The 24,125-nt window shown below is 47.1% G+C and overlaps 1 protein-coding gene and 1 long non-coding RNA gene across 2 annotated transcripts in view; both read left to right on the top strand.

Moving 5' to 3' along the window:
- Window positions 1-9,288, top strand: part of TBC1D10A (TBC1 domain family member 10A) — a 20,516-nt gene extending 11,228 nt beyond the window's left edge. The window contains exons 3-10 of the mRNA XM_015817452.1: window positions 2,332-2,431; window positions 2,755-2,862; window positions 3,026-3,132; window positions 4,660-4,774; window positions 5,433-5,498; window positions 6,140-6,329; window positions 7,518-7,672; window positions 8,896-9,288. Coding sequence (XP_015672938.1) covers window positions 2,332-2,431; window positions 2,755-2,862; window positions 3,026-3,132; window positions 4,660-4,774; window positions 5,433-5,498; window positions 6,140-6,329; window positions 7,518-7,672; window positions 8,896-9,288 — 1,234 coding nt within the window. The remainder of the gene's footprint in view (window positions 1-2,331; window positions 2,432-2,754; window positions 2,863-3,025; window positions 3,133-4,659; window positions 4,775-5,432; window positions 5,499-6,139; window positions 6,330-7,517; window positions 7,673-8,895) is intronic.
- Window positions 9,289-16,922: 7,634 nt separating this feature from the next.
- On the top strand, window positions 16,923-19,796 carry LOC107288819. The gene is made up of 3 exons (XR_001548913.1): window positions 16,923-16,990; window positions 17,787-17,888; window positions 19,191-19,796. It is a non-coding gene; the product is annotated as an uncharacterized LOC107288819 (long non-coding RNA).
- The last annotated feature ends 4,329 nt before the right edge of the window (window positions 19,797-24,125 follow it).

The following is a 24,125-nucleotide window of genomic DNA, read 5'->3' as shown; positions in this document are numbered from 1 at the left end:
CTTCTTCTTCTTCTTCTTCTTCTTCTTCTTCTTCTTCTTCTTCTTCTTCTTCTTCTTCTTCTTCTTCTTCTTCTTCTTCTTCTTCTTCTTCTTCTTCTTCTTCTTCTTCTTCTTCTTCTTCTTCTTCTTCTTCTTCTTCTTCTTCTTCCTCTTCCTCTTCCTCTTCCTCTTCCTCTTCCTCTTCCTCTTCTTCTTCTTCTTCTTCTTCTTCTTATTCTTATTATTATTATTATTATTATTATTATTATTTGGACAAGTCAAGGACAACTTCTATTCTATAGGAAGGGGAGATTTCAGATGCATTGAATAAATTGCTCTGCTTTCCTTCGTAACAGTGGTGACAAATTTGGCTCTTTGCCTGTCGGCTGACTACCTCTCCCAGAAGCCCTCACTTGGGGCCACTCTGGCGAGAAGACTTGGTGGTCCAACCAGAAGGCTGCAGTTTCCTAGAGCTGACACCTCGGTCCGCTGCTATAAGCCTCCTGTATAACTTCTCCATTTAGACTTCAGATGGCTTTGAGGTTTTGGGTGGGGTGAGGAGATGACTCAGATCTTGGTGTCCGTTTTCCATCAGCAGGAATTCCCAGGGCTGGCAGACGGAGGGCGATTCCGCCGGTTGGGCAAAACCAAATCCGTGTTTCGAAAGCCCCAAACTTCAAAGCTGCTCCCAACGGGGCAGGGTTTGAGCAGGATAAAACTCCCTTGTTTACCGCTCCAGTATCAGTTTCGACGTACCGTAGCATTTCCAGGAACTGCCCCCCCCGAGCCCCCGAATTGGAAAAACAACATCCTAATCCTGGCCCCACCCTTGATCAGGAATGGGCTGAAGGCAGAAATCTACGGAATGCATACCCCTGGCTGCCCCACGCTTATTTCCGTCTGGTTTGGCAGCATTCCTGGCTTTTAGATTTTTCACCTCCTTTTTTGGCAATATTTGGGAAGAGGAAAACAAAAAACAAAAACCTGGGCTGACTCTTATTTGAAGGCAACCTTGCTGCGAGAAAAATTTGCTTGGCTTGGAGGGTTTTCAAAACTTCTGCCCCATCGATTCCTTGGCAGATCCCTGTCCTGGTAACCCTAAATCAGGGGTCCTCAACCCCCAGTCTGTGGACCGCTACCGGGCCACGACATGCCAGCAACCGGCCTGCACAAACAAGCAAAGCCCCATCCGTGGGATGCAGGCGGCACACAAAACCACGCACCCTCCAGTCCGTGGAAAAACCTTTCTCCACGGAACCGGTCCCTGGTGCCCAAAAGGTTGGGGACCTCTGCCCTAAATTAAGACTTTAACAGGACCGCTGAAGTTTGGAGGTGTTCAGTTGGTTACATCCTGGCAGGATGGTTTTATAAAACGTGTGTGTGTGTGTGTGTGTGTGATTTTGAGTTTAAGAAAATCAAATTCATTGACTTGAGTACCTGCTGCAGTATTAGGTTGGTTACATGTGAACAGGTGCAGGCTCTTAGTGATGGTTTATGACATTTGAGTTAGAGATACGTCCACCCTCATTTTCTTGATGGAATTGCAGGCCTAAAAAAATCAAATCAATTTAAGTGTCAACGCTGCTAACATCAGATGTTTTTGCATTGACAATAGATGGAAATGTAGCCATCTTTCTTCCTTTTGCTTTTAGAGTTAGGTGATGCTGGGAGTGGGGGGAGCTGTGAATAAGAGTCCAACTAGACCAGGGGTTCTCAACCTTGGCAACTTTAAGACTTGTGGACTTCAACTCCCAGAATTCCTCAGCCAGCAAAGCTGGCTGAGGAATTCTGGGAGTTGAAGTCCACAAGTCTTAAAGTTGCCAAGGTTGAGAACCCCTGAACTAGACATAACAACACTAAACTTAGCAGGAGAATCAAGGTTACTGAGCCCAGAGCTGATAAGGAATTGAGCTGGAGAGGAAGCCCGTGCTTCAAGCTAATTGGGGAATGTGATTTATGACTATTAATTGAAGGAGGGAATTGTGCTTGGATACTATGTACCCAGGGGAGGGGAATTCAGTTTTTGGCTTCGATTATGCAGTGCCGATCTTATGTTACTCAAATAAAAGATTCTTTAGGGTAAACAAAGCCTCAAAGTTCTTTTGAAGAGTCTCATCTGTCGGAACCATGACATCAAGGCTGAATTCATTGAATCCCATTGATGCGGTTCACACATCAATGAGCCCCCTCCCCCCAGTATGTTTTTGCCTATGGGTGACCCTAGCCCCTTGCAACGTCTTCAGCAAGCTGTGTTTAACTCTATCCTGGCTTAGCAAAATGGACACACACACACACCCCCGCCAGTCTCTGAATTCTTAGAGGGAGCATAACTTTTTGTCAATTGTGTCCCAGGCTGGAGGAGGTGCCGCTGGATGTGCTGAGGCAGAGGGAATCAAAATGGCTGGACATGCTGAACAACTGGGACAAGTGGATGGCAAAAAAGCACAAAAAGGTAAGTCCCAAAAGAAGTTGGCCCCTTCCACCTCTATCCTCTGTGTGCCTGATTCACTTCTCTTGAGTCTTCAGCCTTGCTCTGTCTCCGGGATGGCCAGCCTAGGCAGCGTTAAGATGTGGACTTCAACTCCCAGAATTCCCCAGCCAGCCAGCCAGCCATTGTTTCCTAATCAACCGTTCTTTTAAGAAAGGAAGAGGGTTGTTAAGAGAATTGGGAAAACGTGACGCTGATTCGCTTTTTACCATTTTTTTAAAAAAAATGTTTTTGCATTTGTGTGTTTCAGCCTTGCATCTCATCAGCGACTCTTCTCTCCTTTTCAGATCCGGCTGAGATGCCAAAAGGGGATCCCACCTTCGCTGCGTGGCCGGGCCTGGCAGTACCTCTCGGGGGGCAAAGTCAAGCTGGAACAGAACGCCGGCAAGTTTGATGTAAGATCCTTTGGCGAAGGAAAGAAGAAGGGGAAACTTCATCTTCTGATCCTTTCGTACTGTTATTGCTGGCCTTGTCAGCCTCCCAGAGTCCCGTGACAGCGAGGAGGGCAGCGTATAAATTTAATAAGTAGATAAATGAAGCACTTGTTTTGATTCACAGGAGCTGGACGTGGCTGCGGGGGAGCCCAAATGGCTGGATGTGATTGAGCGAGATCTCCACCGTCAATTTCCATTCCATGAGATGTTTGCTGCTCGGGGGGGCCATGGGTAAGTGGCTCTGTCCACCCCCTGCCTTTTTTTAAAATACAATACTCCTTTCCACTCTAGCATCGTGGCCTGCTCCGGAGGCCACAGGCTGTGGCTGGACCTAGAATTTTTCTGCCTGCGTGGCGGGCATCTGTTAAAGCTGCAATGGAGTCTGGCATAATGTGGCAAACATACAGCTGTCTTCCTTCCTTCCTTCCTTCCTTCCTTCCTTTCTCTCTCTCTCTCTCTCTCTCTCTCTCTCTCTCTCTCTCTCTCTCTTTTTCTTTCTTTCTTTTTTTCTTTCTCTCTCCCTCCCTCCCTCCCTCCCTCCTTCCTTCCTTCCTTCCTTCCTTGATGGAGTCCTCTAACATGGGGGCAGTCCAGGACAGATAAAAGGGAGACGGCTTTGCCCAGCTTATAATTGGGGAATGGAAATGGCAAGTCAAGGATTTAGAAATCAGCTTATGCAAATTCATGGCTGTTCAGCCTGTCAGGGGTTATTAATCTCCTTTCCAAGACTGGAGGCACCAAGTCTTTTAGCGTCAGTTTTAGAAACCCACGTGAAGGCGTGCGATTGGGTTCCCAGGGTCTTGGTTCAAATTGCTGCTTAACAGAATAACAGAGTTGGGANAATCATCTTTATTGCTCTTCTCTGCACTCTTTCTAGAGTCTCAGCATCTTTTTTGTATCATGGCGACCAAAACTGGATGCCGTATCCCAAGTGTGGCCTTACCAAGGCCTTGTAAAGTGGTACCAACGCTTCAGATGATCTCGATTCTATCCCTCTGTTAACGCAGCCTTGGTCTGCATTGGCTTTGTGGACTCAAATTGTTATCTCTTCCCCTCTGTTTTCTTGTTCTTTGCTTGTTCCGGATTTTAGATTTGTTTACATTGTGTGTTTGTCATTACATGGTTTTCTTTGTGGTTTTCTTCTTCTTCTTCTTCTTCTTCTTCTTCTTCTTTCTTCTTCTTCTTCTTCTTCTTCTTCTTCTTCTTCTTCTTCTTCTTCTTCTTCTTCTTCTTCTTCTTCTTCTTCTTCTTCTTCTTCTTCTTCTTCTTCTTCTTCTTCTTCTTCTTCTTCTTCTTCTTCTTCTTCTTCTTCTTCTTCTTCTTCTTCTTCTTCCCCTTCTTCCCCTTCTTCCCCTTCTTCCCCTTCCTCTTGTTCTTCTTGAATCATTGTGTGTTGATGCAGTCCCCCTGTCTAAGCCGGGCACACCTTAGAAAATTTTAAATAAATAAATAAAATATTGTGTTCAGGCATGTGCAAACCCATGAAATTGTTGAACTGATGGGAATCGATGTGGTGTGGAACATTTGATCCTGCAGTTCCGTAATTTGATTCCCATGGACGCCTCGGTTCCAGATTGCCTTCTGAGCGAGGCTTTGTACAGCCCCGATCAAAGCTCCTTTTGTAAGAGGCATCTTCCAGACGGCCAGGCTGGAAGACAGGCTGACCTCCTCCCAATTTGAGCTCCTTCTGCCTGATCTTCCCTCATTTCCCGTCAACAATTTCCTTCTTTTTTCCCCCCCCCCTCTCCCCTGCTGCAGGCAACAAGATCTGTTCCGGGTCCTGAAAGCCTACACTCTGTACCGGCCGGAGGAAGGGTATTGCCAGGCGCAGGCCCCGGTCGCAGCGGTGCTGCTGATGCACATGCCCGCCGAGGTGCGCTGGCGTTCCTCTTGCAGACGCTCCCTCCCGTGTCTTCTCCCTCTGGGTCCTTCCTGTCACTCTCCGGGGGCCGCTTCCTCCGGCTTGGCTAATCGGTAGTCATATCCAGTCGATATCAGCAGAGAGTAAAAATAGCCAGGACTGGATTTCCTGCTGTAAAAATAAAAGTTGGTGGAGTGGGTATCCTGCTTGAGTCAGGGGGTTGGACTAGAAGACCTCCAAGGTTCCTTCTAACTTTATTGTCCTGTCCTCTCCCCTCCCCTCTCTTTCCTTTTTCCTCTCCCCTCCTCTCCCCTCTCCTCTCTTTCCTTCCTTCCTTCCTCCTCTCCTCTCCCCTCTCCTCTCTTTCCTTCCTCCTCTCCTCTCTCCTCTCCTCTCCCCTCTCCTCTTTCCTTTCTCCTCTCCTCTCTTCTTTCCTTCCTCCTCTCCTCTCCTCCTCTCTCCTTCCCTCTTTACCTCCTCTCCTCGCTCCTCTCCTCTCTCCTCCCCTCTCTTTCCTTCCTCCTCTCCTCCCCTCCTCTTTCCTCTCTCCTCTCCCCTCCCCTCTCTTCCTCCTCCCCTCCCGTACTCTCTTTCCTCCCCCCCTTCCCCACTACAAACTCAGTCCTATTGGACTAATAATATATTTTTTTGTCTCTTTCTCTCTCTTCAGCAAGCTTTCTGGTGTCTTGTGCAAATATGTGAGAAATATCTTCCTGGCTATTACAGCGAGAAGCTGGTGAGTGTTTCCTCCAGGCCAGGGGTCTCCCAACACGGCAGCTTTTAGACTTGTGGACTTCAACTCCCAGAATTCTCCACCAACCAGTCCCCAAGTCTTAAAGTTGTCAAGTTTGGAGACCCCCCCCCCTGCTTTAGACCCTGATGGAGATCTGCTGCCATGCTGGTTTCAGGAGAGCGAGGACACAATGCGGCCCCAAGGAAGGAGTAGCAAGGGGGTGGGGGTGTCATAGTTCCTTAGAAAAGAAAGACCCTCAACTCCATTTGCAGTGACAGGTAGACTTTTACTAAAAGCCTAGTGGATTACAGTGTAAGAAAGCCAGAACTGTAGTTTGCGGGTCAGAATTTCCCGGTTAACTTTCCCCATCTAGTTTTTCTCCTCTCCTGGCCCCTTATTGTCCAATTATATTTGAGTAAATTGGTGTTTTTTTGTTTTTTGCAACGGCCTTGCTTTTTTCTCCCAGGGTAACGGCCTTGAAGCTTTGCCTCTGATCGATTTCGTTAGTTCCACTTTCCCCTCCCCTCCGGCTCAGTTTATGGCAGGCTGACAGCCAGCGAATGCCAACGTGGACCAGTGGCTGGCTGTGGCTGAGGCAGAGCCAGCCCCCCCCCCGCTCAGATCTCCTGTCTTCTCCCCCGCAGGAGGCCATCCAGTTGGATGGGGAGATCCTCTTCTCCCTGCTGCAGAGAGTCTCCCCGCTGGCTTACAAGCATCTCAGCAAGCAGAAGATCGACCCCATCTTGTACATGACGGAGTGGTTCATGTGCGCCTTCTCCAGGACCCTGCCCTGGAGCTCTGTGCTGCGGGTCTGGGATATGTTCTTCTGCGAAGGTACTGAGCGCGCTCCGTCGGGTGTAGCAGCTGGCCTTTGTGTGTGTGTGTGTGTGTGTGTGTGTGTGTGTGTGTGTAGACATGGACCCACGCTGGCCACATTTGATAGACACTTCTGGTGGCGATTGCTTCTCGCCATTCCAGAAGCGGTGAAATGCTCCAACACTGGAAGTTTTTAAGAAACAGACTGGACACCCATTTGTCTGAAATGGTATAGGGTTTCCTGCCTGAGCAGGGGGTTGGACTACATGTCCTCCAAGGTCCCTTCCAACTTTATTATTATTATTATTCCGCACTGGAGCCACAGCATCGGAAAGCCCATAATGAGAGCAACCCAGTGGGATTGCTCTTTGGAGGAATCATCAATCCTTCCTGATATCCCATGAGCCTTTCCATCAGGATATCCGGCAGTCCTCGACTTAACGGCCCTGTTTGAAATTACGGCAGTGCTGAAAAAAATGACTTCTAGCCAGACCTTGCGCTTCTGGCCCTCTCAGCCTCCTTGCAGTCACGTGATCTGAATTCAGAAGCTTGGCAACTGACATGGACTTATGACTTTGCCTTCCTTTGTGGCAAGTGCTGGGTTTTTCTGCCTCTGCCCTGTGGCTTTCCCCTCTGCCCAGGCTGGTCACACAGACACAAATCCCTGGGAGTCGCAAATCTAGGTCAGTGATGATGTTCATGCTGTGAGGTTCCAATTTGAGCAGCAAGCAGGAAGTTGCTTCATGCCACCTGGCTGCCCCCTGGTGGCTGGCTTTGTAGTTGCAGTTTGTAACAGAATAACAGAGCCGGAAGGGACTTTGGAGGTCTTCTAGTCCAACCCCCTGCTCAGGCAGGAAACCCTATGCCATTTCAGACAAATGGCTGTCCGGTCTCTTCTGAAAAACTTCCAGTGATGGAGCACCCACAGCTTCTGGTGGCAAGCCGTTCCACTGGATAATGGTCCTCACTGTTAGGAAATTCCTCCTTAATTCCAGGTTGCTTCTCTCCTTGATTAGTTTCCATCCGTTGCTTCTTGTCCTGCCTCCAGGCGCTTTGGAGAAGAGGTTGATCCTATTTTCAGCGTGAAAAACAGCCCCAAGTCCCTTTTTTCCAGTGCCGTTGTAACTTTGAACCGTCACTAAATGTCGAGGACTAGCTAGTAAAGGGATTGGATGTAAACGCTGCCTTCTCCTCCCTTTCCCGCAGGCGTCAAGATCATCTTCCGCGTGGGTCTCGTGCTCCTGAAGTACACGCTGGGTTCTTCGGAGAAGCTGCGAAGGTGCCAAGGGCAGTACGAGACGATGGAGCAGCTGAGAGCCCTGAATTCCAAAATCATGCAAGAGGCTTTCCTCGTTCAAGAGGTAAATCCGGTAAATCAGCTGCCTCCCACGCAGGTAAATGGCAGGTGCAAAAAGCCAGGAGTTACCTACAGGGGGTCCTCGCCGTACGACCACAATTGAGCCCCCAAATTTCTGCCGTGTTTTTTTTTTAAGTGAGTTTTGCCCCATTTTACGACTTTTCTTGCCAACCGTTGTTAACTGAATTACTGCACTTGTTGAGTTGGTAACACGGTCGTTAAGCGAATCCAGCTTCCCCCCCCCCATTGACTTTGCTTGTCGGAAGGTCGCAGAAGGGGATCACGTGATCCCGGGACGCTGCGACCGTCGTTAAGTACGAATCAGTTGCCAAGCGTCTGAATTTTGATCAGGTGACTGTGTGGATGCAGCAAAGGTGGTAACTGTGAAAAATGGACGTATTGAAGATAGGACAGCCGTTTGTCCGGAATGATATAGGATCTCCTGAAGATCCTAATATGAGCTCATTTTCTAATAACTTATTTTCCAAAGCACCTGAAAGCACCAGAAGAACGGACGGACGGAAACGAATCAAGTAAAGAAGCAACCTGGAATTAAGGAGAAACTTCCTAACAATTAGAACAATTAACCAGTGGAACAAATTGCCTCCAGAAGTTGTGGTTGCTCCATCACTGGAGATTTTTAAGAAGAGACTGGACAGTCACTTGTCTGAAATGGTCTAGGACAGTTCTCCTGCTTGAGCAGGGGGCTGGACTAGAAGACCTCCAAAGCCCCTTCCAGCTCTATTCGGATTCTGAACACAAAGAACTGAAGAAGCTTCTTGGGTGAAAAGCGAAACATTTTCAAGGAAAACACCAAGACATTCCAGTTGCCTTTTGGAAAAGCATCTTTAGGACAGGCACCTATGTTGTGTGTTGTATCTTCATCTTTTGCAGTAGCCCCTTCACAGGCTTTGGGATTTGATGAAAGTGACTTAGTGGTGGAGTAACTAAGTCTTCATTAAAAAAAACAACCAAATGCATAGATACAGAAAACATAAGGGCACCTGCCTTGAGCAGCCGGTTGGACTAGAAGATCTCCATGGTCCCTTCCAGCCTTAGGATTCTTTGATTCTACATCCGTAGAAGAATGGGGACCTGGACAACTTTTGGGAGGCAGAAGGAAGCTTGGGGTGGATAGGTTATTTATATGCTGGCCTCGGTGCTTCTGGTGTCTGTCCAGGTTTGGGAAAACACCTGGATGCCCACCTGTTCTTTTGTCCCTCCTAGGTCATAGAGTTGCCAGTGACGGAGCGCCACATCGAGCGGGAACACCTGATCCAGCTGAAGAAGTGGAAGGAGACCCACGGAGAGCTGCAATGCAAGTCTCCTCCCCGTTTCCACGGCGCCAAGGCTATCAGGGATTCTGAGCCGTACCCCCACAAAGCCTTGGAGCCCTCTCCTTCCATCATCCTGCCCCCCGGCGCCGCCCTCTCCCCCAAGGGCCGCAAGGGCAAGCTGCGGAAGGGCACCCCCAAAGGGCCCGTCGCCGTGGGCAACCAAGCCAACGGCCCCATCCCCGAAGAAAACGGATCTCAGACTTTGCTGGAGCCCGACTCTTTCCTTCTCCATCAGTCCAAGGAGAGCCTTAGTTCCCGGGAGAGCGAGGACACCTATCTGTAGGGGTGGGGATTGCACTTTCCAGATCACGGACCCCCCCTCCCCTCCCTCCCTCCCAGACCACAGACCAGACTGTACCAGGGAGACACACCCTCGATAGGAAAATGGTTAGCTGGGATTGTAAGGAGGGGAGAGCGATTTGTCGGAGGGCAGGCGGGTAAGTATCAGGCCTTCCGACGGTCAGAAGAAAGAGTCCCGTGCGGCACCCCTAGTTGGAAAGGGCTAGGAGCGCCCCTGCTGCCCTCTGCTATGGTGTGTGGGGGGGTGGCGTTTTTGAGGCTGGGAAGCACTGAAGTCACACACACCCCTCCGTTGCTTCAGGGGGGAAAGTTTGATTGGCCAGAATCACACAGGTATAGAAACATAGGAAAGGAATATGGCCACCTGTAGAGCACTAAATTAGAGGTGTGGTTTGGCTCAGGATCCCGTTCTCTGATAGGAATAAATGCAGGACGTCCCCTTAACTCTCACCTCTCTCTCTCTCTCGGGCCGAAGTGCAACAGCTCCTTTATTTCTTCCCAGGCTGTGGCCCGTCTTTCACGCGTGCAATCGCCTTTGCCCTCGAGTCTTACATTCCACCCTTGATCGGAGAAGCTGCCGGGCTTCTCTCTCTCTCTCTCACATGCTACCTCTCTCTCTCGGCCCTCGCGTAAGCTGGCGACCTCCAAAACCCTAAGCCTGCAGCCGGCTCTGTTGCACCAAGCCTAGGATGGGAGCTGTAGTCCATCTGGGCCCCCGTTTTCTCCTGCTAAGGTTCTCCGGATGAACGATTGCCTCGGTCGCCCAAGGAGAGGCTCTTAAGTTGAGCGAACGGCGTTCGACGGGGACACGCTAATGCCCTGCGTTCTGTCTTATGCGTAGGAAGAATTTGACTTGGCTGTCCTGTTTCTTCCCCTAATCCGCGCACGGCCCACCCTGAGCCATTTCCTCTCCGCAGAAACGGACTATCCGAGACACGGACGCGTCTCCTCGGGCTGCTAAAAGTCAAGAGAGCTAAAAAGGAAAGCCCATCCTGCTTAGCCGGGCTGTCTTGACCAAATTCCCATATGCTGGACGGACCAGAAATGCTGAATTCCCCTCTCCCTCCGATTCTGGACCAGAAGGAACGCTGGCCAAAAAAATTCTGATTATTTGTATGATTTTTTTCCAAGTGGTTCGGATGCCACTCTCTCTTCCTGCATTCCAGCGCTGTGGTTTTTGTTTTTTCCCCCCTCTTTAAAAAAAGCACTCCATTTCCAGGACACTAAAATCCCCCTCCCCTTTTTTTTTTTCCTTTTCCCACCTTGGCGACAAACTGAGTTGGTTCTTTTGTGTTGTTTTGGCCAACGTCCATGAAGTTAAAACTGAGCTGCTCGAAGCGGCCTAACCTCTGGCACCATCTCTCCATGAACGTTAAGGCACCTCCCTAAAATGAGGGGTTCAGACATGCAAAATACGAAGCCCTTGCCTGGTTTTTGTAGCCTGTTGCTCTCCGTCTTTTGTAATTCCCCAGGCAACAGTAAACAAGACACTTTAATTTTTTGCAGGAATCAAAGTTGGGGTGATGGGAACCTCTGTGGTTTATTAAGGAGGTGCAGGAAGAGGTTCCTCCCCCCCCCACTTGCCCCCTCCCCTTTTGTGGCATAAACTTGGTTTGTTGGGGGAGGCACCAAGTAGTATTTTTTTCCCCCCTTGGCGGAAACAAAAGTGCATATCTGGGGGGAAGAGTGTGGAACAGGGGTGCTATTCTCTTGTTTCCTTCTCCTGCACCAGATTATGGCTGATCGGTGAGATTCTTGCGTGCGGATTTTTTAAAAAAGGAAATCAATTGCTGAAACTGTTTTGTACAAGAGGCGAAATAAACCGGAATTATGTATATTCTGTGTGCCATTTGACTGGTTTGGCGGGGGAAAGGGGCTGTCAATTTTGGGGAGCCCCCAAATGAGGAGGGGCCTGATAGCCTGTTTTTAATTAATGGGTGTTATTAAGAGGCCTACGTTTTGGGGCGCTGCAGCTCATTTCCTCAGATGCAATTCACCATCTCAAAGTAGCTCTCTGGCGGGGGGGAAGGAACTTTACCAGCACCACTGAGCAAAGAACACGTGGCTACACTCACATACAGGCAGTCCTTGACTTAACAATCATTCATTTGCCTCTAGATGTTGTGGGTGCTTCATCACTGGAGGTTTTTAAGAAGAGACTGGACAGTCATTTGTCTGAAATGGTTTAGGGTGTCCTGCTTGAGCCAGCGGGTTGGACTAGAAGACCTCCAAGGTCCCTTCCAGCACTATTCTGATTCTGGGCCAGTTCAGCCTCTCTTCCCCCCTTGCTGCCACAACCAAGCTTATTGATGCCATTAAAACATTGTGTTATTGCTTTGACTAGACCTTCTAGCACATTGGGCTATTTTGGCGAGGGAAAAATGGTCATGCATTCTTTCCTCCCTTTTTTTTCTTAGGGAGGTCAGTGATCAAGATGGTTTATGGCGCTCTGCATGCAGCCTTAGCGTTATCTTGACCTCCATGGTGTCCGTAGTCTTTTGCCTCCATAGGAAACCTCACTCTGTCCTTGCTTAGGTGCTGTTTAGTTCTTCTGCCATTGTGATCTCTCCGTTGCTTTGTTTTGCAGCTGGCTGGCAAAGTGCCACGAGTCAGAGGGATGGGTAGAAGATAAGAAGGCTGCAGAGATTGGGTCTTGTCTGTTTTGTCTGTCTGCACGGTCCCTAGCGCCAAACTTGATCAAGGCTTTGATTTTGAGCCGGACACTCAAGGACAAAGCTGAACATTTGCTGAAAGCAATTACCAGGCATAAATTCCTGGTGTTTTCCGCCCAGCACACAGATTGGGAAAGTTGGGGGTTTTCGTCCAATCTGTCTGATGGGCTTTGTGGCAGTGCATGATGCGTGTCTTGGGAAAAGTTCCTGATTAGTTGTCAAAAGTTTGAGCCGTGCCCGCTGTTTTTTTCTTGTTGGTTTGAGACATTTTGCCCCCCCTCCAAGCAGCGTCATCAATCAGAGCAAGTTAATAAGGCAGACCCAAAGGGGCTTTTTCAAAAGACAACTGGACTTGGTTTTTCCTTGAAGACGTTTCGCTTCTCATCCAAGAAGCTTCTTCAGTTCTGACTGGATGGCGGAGGATGGAAGGATTGATATTCCAGCTGATCATTTGCCTTCTTTTAGAGAGTCACTGAGGCCACTTGGAGGTTCACCTATGACTTTGGAGTCACCTGAGTGGTGCCAATGGGTGTGGAGCCTTCTTGGAACTGCTGAGAGGGCCGTGTTGTAGACAGGAGATGGGTGGTGTCGTATCCCTCCCTTCTGTTAAGAGACGTGTTCAACCTTAATCTAGATGGCCTCTTTGACCCCTCTTTCAATCCAGTGGTCCTCTCTGCCCAGAACTTTGCTGTCTTCAAAAGAGTGACCTTTGTCTTTCAAAACCAGATGGACTGCTGAATCTTGTTCTGATGGGTTTGTTCTCCTAAGTTGTGCCATGGGTTTGTAGTTGTTTTGTTTCTCCAGTATACAGATCTACACATGTCTCACTGCATTGGACTGTCTTCAAGGAAAAACAAGGTCCAGTTGCCTTTAAAAAAAGCACTTTGGGACAAGTGTCACCTGGGTGACTGACAGTCTCCATATAAACATCTGGACTGTTGGAGTATCAACTACAATCCCCTTTCTGCCAGGGCTGGCTGGGGATAATGGGAGCTGAAATCCATAAATACGAAGCCAGCTACAATTGGGATTTTGTGAGATTTTGTGTTGACTTGATGAGGGTGATTAGAAAGCAGAGGGAGTTAATCATAGAAGGAAAAGAGTTACTAAGGATCAAAGAAGCAATAGGTAACTCATCTTGGTTTAACCTCCGACTTGAGGTTATTAATCATTGTTGGGGATTAGGGGAAAGGATGTATCCACCTTCAGGAAGATGCAGCCAAAGGAGACTCTATTTTATTTGCAGAAAAGCAGTTGTCCTGGCAGATGAAGATCAGAAAGGTACAACTGACGTCCTACAGGTCAATCCAGGATGCTGTTTCCAAAAGTTGTTGACCAAAGAAACCCATCTATGTCTTCCTTTTCTAGTATCCACTATTCAAAGCACACAAACAAGCGTTGCGTTCAATAGCGTGGCTAAACGTTGACAGCTTCTCTGCTCCTGGATAGCTTTAATGTCCCTCTTTCCCCTGAAGGTAGTTTAGATCAGTGTTTCTCAATCTCAACAACTTTTCAGATGAACGGACTTCAATTCCCAGAATTCCCCAGCCAGCTTTGGATCACATGACCCTGGGGACGGTGCAACGGTCGTTAAGTATGAAAAATGGTCATAAGTCCCTTTTTTTTCAGTGCCGTTGTAACTTCACTAAATGACTGGCTGTAAGTCAAGGACTTCCCTATAGTTTTGTATAAAGGGTGAAGTGGGGCAAGTTAGATCTTGGTTTGTCTGTGGCTTAGCTCAGCCGTTTGGGTGAGCCTTACGTGAACCCTGAAAAGAGATTCATTTAGTAATTATGGCAATATAAAATCAATGAATAGTTGATCAAACTAACAGGGAACATGTCTTTCCCTGCAGCCTGATTGAGTTAATCACTGGGAGGCTGGAAGTAAAATTCTAGCAAAATATTTTCTAGCACCACCAGTGTTGATTAATCTGCAAATGGCTCGTGTTTCCTGATTTGAAAATGTATTTACCTTCCTAAGAATGGATGTTGTTAGATAGGTAGGTAGATAGATAGATAGATAGATAGATAGATAGATAGATAGATAGATAGATAGATAGATAGATAGATAGATAGATAGATAGATAAACCTTTATTGTCATTTTTTTTACTGTGGGCACAATGGTACACATTAAAAATGAAATTTAGTTGCTTGCTCTCAAAGTGTACACATACATAACACACATTGTGATCTTAAGTCAAGGATTATCTTATTTCTCAACCGGTCACTTAAAGAGAGAGGTGGACTTCCACTCCCAGAATTCCCCAGCCAGCAGCTAGCTGAGGAATTCTGGGAGTGGTAGTCCACCTCTCTTAAAGTGGCTCAAGTTGAGAAACACCGGCCTAAGGTCCAGATTTGCTGGAATCTAGACTCCATTCAACGAGTTATTTTCTTTTTTATCCACTTCCCAGTTGCAGTTGCTTGTAATTTTCCATAAAATTGGCCACAGGGCAGAAATTTTCCACTGTCAGGCTGTCGAAATAAGACAACTCCTTCACTCCAGTTGTAAATTTACAAGCCTGTCTTCACTCCAGTTGTAAATTTACGAGCCTGTTGGAATAGCTCTGAGGCAGACACCCTGAGTGGGTGGCACACTGAAAATCTTTTTTTTTCCAGAAAAGAGAATCTCTTGCCCAGCTTCAAAGTTTAATACAGGGAGTCCTCAACCTATGACGGCAATTGAGCCCAAACTTTACATTGCTAAGGGAGACAGTTGTTCAGCAAGTTACACCTCATCATAGGACCCTTTTTTTTTGCCACCGTTTGTTAAACAAATTCGCTGGAGTTGTTAAGCAAGTCGTGCGGTCTTTTAATGAATCTGGCCCATTGGGAAAGTCACAAAATTGTGATTAGGTGATCTCCGGACCATGGAAGCAGAATTCCTCAGCCGTTACACAGGTCGTCCTTGACCGCACGACTTTGTTTTTCAGAAGGTGGCAAAAGCTGATTCCAGGATACGGCAACCGTCGTAAAGAGGTGACGTCAAGGGTCCGAATTTTGATTTCATGATCATGAGGATACTGTGACAGTTGTGTGAAAAACACCACTTTTTAAGTCACTTTTTTCAGTGCTGTTCAAATGGCCGCTGAATGAATGGTTAAGTCGAGGGCTACTGATTTTGCAGGTCAGTGTGGCCTTGAAAATGACATGGAGACTCTAGAAACATGGAGATTCTAGAAAGTGCAGAGAAGAGCAACAAAGATGATCAGGGGACTGGAGGCTAAAACATACAAAGAACGGTTGCAGGAATTGGGTATGTCGAGTTTAATGAAAAGAAGGACGAGGGGTGTCATGATAGCAGTCTTCCAGTATTTGAGGGGCTGCCACAAATAAGAGGGGGTCCACCTATTCTCCAAAGCACCTGAAGGCAGGACAAGAAGCAACGGATGGAAACTAACCAAGGAGAAAAGCAACCTGGAATTAAGGAGAAATTTTCTGACTGTTAGAACAATTAGTCAGTGGAACGGCCTGCCTCCATTAGTTGTGAATGCTTTGAGGTTTTTAAGAAGAGACTGGATAGCCATTTGTCTGAAATGGTATAGGGCAGGGGTAGGCAACCTTGGCTCTTTTATGACTGGTGGACTTCAACTCCCAGAATTCCTGAGCCGAATTCTGGGAGTTGAAGTCCATCAGTCATAAAAGAGCCAAGGTTGCCTACCCCTGGTATAGGGTTTCCAGCCTGCACAGAGGGTTGGACTATTATTATTAATATTAAGGCTTCTAATAATAAAAGATGCAGAAGAATAACCTCAAAATCCCGACCGTTCTGTCCCCTGAACTTGTCTTGCCCTCTCCGTCTGTAAAACAGTGCCCCAGGGCCATTTTAGAAATGCAGATGCGGCAACTAAGCCTGAGAAAGAATCCCTGAAATTTATGTTGCAAACATATGAACTTTAACTCTATGTTCCCAATTTGGCCTCTTGTTTTTCTCCCTCTGAAGTGGAAAGGGCACAAAGAGACCCAGCCTCTCTCGTACCAACATCCAATCACCTCCTTAGGGACAGGAAGTCGGCCATGCTGAGAAGGTCGTTCTGAATAGAAGTGGAAGGACGGCCACAGAACGGACAGGAAGTTGGCCATCCCGGGGAGGTCGGTGTGTACGGCAGTGGAGGACTACTGCGCATGTGTGACAGGAAGTCGGCAGGTAAGGTTTATTTCCTTGTGTGGCTGCTATTCCTGCCTAAGGCTGCCTTCTGATGACTTTGCCCCTAAAATAACAAAAATAGTCTTTCATATCTTGGGAAAGCCTGACTTTTTTGCCCTCTTTGGGGTAAAGAAAGACTAGGGCCTGACTTTTGACCCATTTTGGGGTTAGAATAGAGTTAGGTCAGGGGTAGGCAACCTTGGCTCTTTGATGACTCGTGGACTTCAACTCCCAGAATTCCTGAGCCAGCCATGCTGAGGGGAAAGGGAGGTTTCCAAGCTGAGCCATGCTGGCTCAGGAATTCTGGGAGTTGAAGTCCACGAGTCATCAAAGAGCCAAGGTTGCCTACCCCTGAGTTAGGTGAACCTAAGGCTGCCTTTTGATGACTTTGCCCCGAAAATAACAAAAATAGTCTTTCATATCTTGGGAAAGCCTGACTTTTTTGCCCTCTTTGGGGTAAGGTTTATTTCCTTGTGTGGCTGCTATTCCTGCCTTGTCCACTGGAGGGCACGCTTTCTGTCCCATAGCATTAGCACTTAGGCCATTTTAGGCCTTTTTAACTCGGTTTAAGTGTTTTGAATCATGTTTCCTTGTTCTGTGCCTGTTCTGCAGCCCTTGGGCCTCCCGCTGCTCTATTATGATTAATATTAAGACTTCTAATAATGTAATAATAATAATAAAGTCATATCTTCCAGGCAGCTCCAGGAAAGCAAAAGCAAAAGAGATCTTGCAAAAATCACCCAATCAGCTTCGGCCATGTGACCAGCACCAAAAAAAAATAAAAAATATCCCACTTCCGGCTTCTCCTCTCCGAGCCACGTGGCTGCAGAGGCCTGTTTGTTGGTGGCGGTTTTGCATGTCTAACAGTGAGTATCCTTTCTGAATTAATTCGTTTTTCTGAACACTCACTAAATAAACGTTCGTGCTTGGGGGAATTACCTGTATATAGCCATTCGTGTTAAAATTAAGAATTAAGTCCCGCTTGAATAACTGCACCTGCTTTTAATTAAACAGCCAGTTGCATTCAAATATGGCGACCTTGTTGAAGAGCCGCTGATAGACTCTGGGGCTCCGTTTTTTTCCAGGCACGCAGAGGAAAGGTATTTTAAATAAAATAAAATAAACTCCTAGGGTTTTACTTTGCGTTTGTTCCAATGTACTGTGCACTTGAATAACTGCCCCCTGCTTTTAATTAAACAGCCAGTTATTAAACACGGAGACCTTGTTGAAGAGCCACTGAAGGACGCTGGGGCTCCCTTTTTTGCAGGCACCCAGTGGAAAGGGTTTTTTAAATAATAATAATTTAAAAAAAAACTCCTAGGGTTTTACTTTGCATTTGTTCCAATTTACTGTGCACTTGAATAACTGCCCCCTGCTTTTAATTAAACAGCCAGTTGCATTCAAATATGGAGACCTTGTTGAAGAGCCACTGAAGGACTCTGTGGCTCCCTTTTTCTTCCAGGCATCCAGTGGAAAGGTTTTTTAAAAATAAAATAAAATAAACTCCTAGGGTTTTACTTTGCATTTGCTCCAATGTACTGTGCACTTGAATAACTGCCCCCTGCTTTTAATTAAACAGCAAGTTGCATGTCCACTTCATTTAAACATGGAGACCTTGTTGAAGAGCCACTGATGGACTCTTTGGCTCCCTTTTTTTTCCAGGCATCCAGTTCACCACCTCCGCTTCAGCTCCCACACTCTCATCACGGCCCACATCCCCAATGGAGCCAGCATCACGGACGAGGACTTGACCGCTCACCAAAGGTGAGAGCTGACCCTCACGGTGGTACTTTTCATCTCAACCAGCAGGAGGCGCCCTGTGACACCTCTCTCGGTGTGGCTAGACTACAGTTCCCAGCAGCCTTAGCTAGACAATATTGCGGGACGCTGGGAGTTATTCCCCCAAGTTGGCCTTCCTCAGTTTAAACCCAGGGTCTTCCAACTTGGCCCTTTTATGACTTGTGGACTTCAACTCCCAGAATTCCTCAGCCAGCGTGCCTGGCTGAGGAATTCTGGGAGTTGAAGTCCACAAGTCATAAAAGGACCAAGTTTGAATACCCCTGGTTTAAAAAGGAAAAGAGAAGAAGCCGCAATGGAGGAGCGTTTCAGAGCTTATGGTGGCTGAGAGCCAGGATGTTGTGGCCAAGCCAGGCAGGGGTTTAGGATGGGAGGGTAGCCAGCTATAAATCACAAGCACGCTCTGGTGAGCAGCAAGTGGCTTGGAAGAACAAACCCAGCGTGATGGGTGAAGGGTGGTAAGATGTTCCAGCATCCATTATTATGGCTTGGCTTGGCTAAGGTTAATGGGAATTATAGTCCAGCTGCTTCTGGATGGCTATTGGCCTCGCCTCCTCTTGGAATACATAATTTAGCTTACCCAAATCCTGTTTTAAATCTTCTCTTTTCCCCTCCCTTTCCCTTCCCCCTTCCTCTCCCCTTCCCTTCCCTCTTCTCCCCTTCCCTTCCCTCTTCTCCCCTTACCCCTTTCTCCCCTCCCCTCCTCCTCCCACTTCCCTTCCCATCTGTTTCCTCATACTCTGAGCTGACTTCCAAGAAGGTGAATACAAGACAGTTGACATATCTAGCCAGGGAATTCTGGGGATTGAAGTCCACACGTCTTATCGTGGCCAAGGTTGAGAAGCACTACTCCAAAAGTAGAACAACCCGGAACCATTAAGGCTGCTCCTTCAAGCACATGGGCCTACTTTGAATTGATGTGCTTGCATTTTAACATCTCCTTGGCCCTAGAGAGGAACCAGAGTATGGGGCAGGGGTCTTCAAACTTGGCCCTTTTATGACTGGTGGACTTGAAGTCCACCAGTCATAAAAGGGCCAAGTTTGAAGGCCCCTGGTATGGAGCAACGTTCTTCAATCTGGGCAACTTTAAGACGTGAGGGCCAATTCCCAGAATTCCCCAGCCAGCTTGAATTTGAAGTGCAGACATCTTAACGTTGCCAAGATTGGAAAGTTGCTCCAGAGGGTTTTGAACTGCTGGGAACCAGGCTGGTTGAAAAGCACTCTGCTTATTTTCTTTCCCCTTTTCTCCCCTTGCTTCTCTCTGGACAGGCACAGAGGCATTATCTACGCCTACGAATTCTCCACAGACAAGCTGGTGGCAGAGAGCGTCCTTCCTATCTGCCGCTCCTCTTACAACGAAGTGCCCGGCTACAGCTACAACATTGGCCTTGTGGTCCCCTATGACAACATCTAGGCAGGGTGGGAAGAAGGGAAGTCCAGCTGAGCTGGACCCTGGAGAAGGAGAACCCCAAGGATGGCGTTCCTGCAGACCTCTTTGGAGGGCTCGGAAGCCACGGGTTGGCCAAGTAGGCAGCAGAATAAGGGGGGGGCACATGGGGGTCTCCCCAAAGCTTTAATAACAGCGCTGTGGGAGCGAAGAAGAGGTGGTGGCTAACAGGGACCATGATAGATAGGCAAGAATCAGGAGATGATAATGAAGGCTTTAGCCCAAGAATCAGGAGGTAGTAAGACAGATTGTAGCCCACATGTACAGAGACCATTCTGGGGGAAGGGAGGGCTTCCATTCCTTGCACCTAGCTAAAATAGTTCAGTGCTGCCTTTCTGGAACAGACGCCGACGCTACCTGCAACATCTGGAGATCTTAAGAAAAAGAAGAGACTTTGGGAGCGTTTTTCTTGTAAATAAAATATCTTTATTAAGTGTTGGTCTCGGGATGAGGGGGTTGGTGTGCTTGAAAATGGCTGTTTTATTGCCAGGGGTGCTGGTTTTCAAAATCCCACATTAGGAGAGGATCCAGAGGCCATCCCAGTCGGAGAAAATCCTGCCACAGGTAAGTCAAGCGTGTGTGTAAGTATCCTTTCTTCTCTAGCTCCACTGGCACTTTGCCTGATCGCACCAGGATTGCCAAAGCAGCACCCCTCCTCCTTATCCGTGCTGCCTGGGGCTGCTGGGAGTTGTAGTACATCTCTAGCTTGGTGCAGCATGGGGATCTTTGCCTGATCCATTCTCCATGCCAGTTTTTTGCTGGCTTGGTCACAAGTCATCTTGTGGGGCCTCCTTGCTGGGTGGGCTAAGGCAGCTGCCAAACCAGCAGGGAGAGCACCATAGGTATTCATCTCCGCCGTTGCAACATGGGCTGCGGATGATGGGACTTGGTGGCCAGAGAGAACTCGGATGGGCAAGACTTCAGCACCTGAGTGTTTGCAGTCCTTGTGCAATCAGGAGAAAAGTGACTGGTATATATGGGCAAAAGGGTCTTTTCTGGGCAACTTTAAATGTCCTTGTTTTCCTCACGCCGATGGGCTAATCCAGCAGTTTCCCCAAAGGAATCTTTCCAGACCAGGAAGATGGTTTTGGTATTCTGGAGGTATCCTGATGCCCCCATCAAGACACTTCCTTTTCTAGGAACTTCCTTCTCGAAAACTGTTGCCGAAGAGGCAAATTGTGACATGATGGAAGGTCCCTGGATTGCCCATATATATGTATCAGTGGAGCTGCAGAAGAAAGAGGCACACATGCAGCTGGATGTATATTGTGTATAAGCCAGGGCAGTGTTTTGCAAACTTGGGACTTCAACTCCCAAGTAATTCTGGGAGTTGAAAGCCATCCATCTTAAGGTGGCCAAGTTTGAAAAAGGCTGCTCTAAGGTTACCAGATCTGGGCTGCAAAAATATGCTAGGCCACTAGATGGTGCCAAATGTAATTTACTGCCCTCTAGTGGCTTTTTTTTTCTTTTGCAGCCCAGAGCTGGTAACCTTAGTATGGTATACACCTTAATATATGGTAATATGTAGATATAAACATATACCATATATTAAGGGATATGCCTATTACTGTATGTGCCTGTGTACATTAACACAGTTGCATACAGTCATCTAGGCTAGGATCTATTGGGGCTTTCCTAATAGATCTTAGCCTATATTGCTCTATGTGTCTGTGTGTCTTAACACAGACACATAGAGCAATATAGGCTAAGATCTATTAGGAAAGCCCCAATAGATATTAGCCTATATTGCTCTATGTGTCTGTTAAGATACACAGACACATAGAGCAATATAGGCTAAGATCTATTAGGAAAAAAAGGTCCCAATAGATCTTAGCCTAGATGACTGTATGCAACTGTGTTAATGTACACAGGCACATGCAGTAATAGGGGGGAGGGGGGTGTCTCAATATAGTGGAATGAACCAGACACTCTGTGACTTGACTTTATACATCTGTGTGTGTGGGGAGGTGCTTATGTTTTGGGTTTTTGGGTGGTACACCCTCCCCTCTTATCCAAGAAGCTTCTTCAGTTCTGACCAAAAGGTGGGAGATGGAAGGATTTATATTCTTTGCAATCATCTGGTCGTTAGTACTCCAAAGATCAGTCATTAGCTCTCCGCTGTTGAAGCCACCTGGGAGTTTATCTGTGTCCTCGGAGTCACCTGGACCAGTGTGGAGATGGGCCTGGGACCTTCTTGGGACTGCTGCAAGGACCATGTTGGAGACAGGAGAGGTGGTGTCGTATCCCTCCCCCTCTGTCGATAGAGGCCTATTCGGTTTTAACACAGATGGCCTCTTTGACCCCTCTTTCAAGCCAGGAGTCCTCTCCATCCAGAACATGGACTTTGCTGTCTTCAAGAGTGGCCTTCGTCTCTCAAATGCAGATGGACCGCTGTTCCAAGAGGCAACTGGACTTCCTTTGTTTTTCCTTGATGATCGCTTCTCATCCATCAAGCTTCTTGGATGAGAAGTGAAAGTCTTCAAGAAAAAACAAAGGAAGTCTAGTTGCCTCTTGGAAAAGGACCTTTGGAGCAAACTGACCTGGCTGACTAAGAATCTCCACAGACAGATGAACTGCTGAATCTTGTCCTGATGGGTTTGTTCTATGTTGTGCCATGCGTTCATGAACAAAACAACCACAAATGCATGGCACAACCTAGGAGAACAAACCCATCAGGACAAGATTCATACTTCAATTCTGAAGTATACAGAAAACCCACAGAGTATTTACCTTCACTGGAGCAAAAACACGGAAGCCATCAGAGTCCTACACCACTGGGCTGATGGTTTACCTACCAGCAAAGAGGGAAAAGAAGGACTAAAACACATCAAAGAAGCCCTCAGAACCTGTGGCTATCCCAATTGGGCCTTCATCAAATCAAGAAAAAGATCCAGTAGGATCCTTTGTGTCCCCCCCACCCCAATAAAGACAAAGAGAACAACAAACGAAGCAACATCAATCCACACAGTGCAGGAATATCTCAAAAGCTCAGGAGGATTTTCAACTAACTCAACGTACATGCACACTTTCAACCCAAAACTACACTAAGGCAGTGTTTCTCAAAACCTTGACAACTTTTAAGATGTGTGGGCTTCGGCTCCCAGAATTCCTCAGCCAGCATGCTCACTCAGGAATTCTGGGAGCTGAAGTTCACACATCCTAAAAGTTGCCAAGATTGAGAAACTCTGCACTAAGGCAGAAGCTTGTCCGCCCCAAGGATAAAACGCTCACAAACTGAGCAATGCATTATGTGCAGTAGAATGTAGTGAGACATGTACAGATCTCTACATTGGAGAAACAAAACAAACCACAATTGCATGGCACAACCTAGGAGAACAAGCCCGCTAGGACAAGATTCATACTTCAACACTGAAGTATACAGAAAACCCAGAGTGTTTACCTTCACTGGAACAAAAACACGGAAGTCATCAGAATCCTACACTACTGGGCTGAAGGTTTACCTACTAAAACACATCGAAGAAGCCCTCAGAACCTGTGGCTATCCCAATTGGGCCTTCATCAAATCTAGACAAAGATCCAGTAGGATCCTTTGTCCCCCTCCCCCTGCCCCAAAAAAAGGACAAAAAATAAACGAAGCAACATCAATCCATAAAATGCAGGAATTATCTGAAAAGCTCAGAAGGATTTTCAACTAACTCAACGTACGTGCACACTTTCAATCCCAAAATACATTAAGGCAGTGTTTCTCAAAACCTTGACAACTTTTAAGATGTGTGGACTTTGGCTCCCAGAATTCCTCAGCCAGCATGCTCACTCAGGAATTCCAGGAGCCGAAGTTTACACATCTTAAAAAGTTGCCAAGATTGAGGAACTGCACCCCAAGGATAAAACACCTACAAACTGAGCAATGCAGTATGTGCAGTAGAATGTAGTGAGACATGTACAGATCTGTACATTGTAGAAAAAAAACAAACCACAAATGCATGCCACAACCTAGGAGAACAAGCCCACCAGGACAAGATTTAGTGGTCCATCTGCATTTGAGAGACGAAGGCCACTCTTTCGAAGACAGCAAAGTCCACGTTCTGGATGGAGAGGACCGCTGGTTTGAAAGAGGGGTCAAAGAGGCCATCTGTGTTAAAACCGAACAGGCCTCTCTCAACAGAGGGGGAGGGATACGACACCACTTACCTCCTGTCTCCAACACGGTCCTTGCAGACGTCCCAAGAAGGTCCCAGGCCCATCTCCACACTGGCCCAGGTGACCCCGAGGATACAGATAAACCCCCAAGTGGCCTCAACGGCCCTCAGAGAGCTAACGACTTACCTTTGGGGTACTAAGGACCAGATGACTGCAAAGAATATAAATCCTTCCATTTCCCCACCATTCAGTCAGAACTGAAGAAGCTTCTTGGATGAAGCTTCTTGGGGCATGTATATATACATATATACACATGCAGAGACTTGTTGGCATAATTAGTTTATTCCAGGAATAGACCAATTATGTCTCTCTGTGTGGATATATATACATACACATATATGTGCATATTAGCATATTTTAGTAAATAGAACTATCTGTACAAAATGCTAATATGTACATTATTATTATTATTATTATTATTATTTAATTTCTATACCGCCCTTCTCCCGCAGGACTCAGGGCGGTGCACAGCATATTAAAAACAGATACAATAACAATATACAAAAATAAAACCCTTCTAAAACCAAATTAAAAACCAAATATTAGAGGCTGTGTTCCAATTAAAATTATACTTAAAATCGTCCCTAAATAAAATC

This window comes from Protobothrops mucrosquamatus, unplaced genomic scaffold (genome assembly GCF_001527695.2).
Source record: "Protobothrops mucrosquamatus isolate PMUCROS unplaced genomic scaffold, P.Mucros_1.0 scaffold593, whole genome shotgun sequence".
Lineage (NCBI taxonomy): Eukaryota > Metazoa > Chordata > Lepidosauria > Squamata > Viperidae > Protobothrops > Protobothrops mucrosquamatus.
This window is presented reverse-complemented; position numbering and strand designations above follow the sequence as displayed.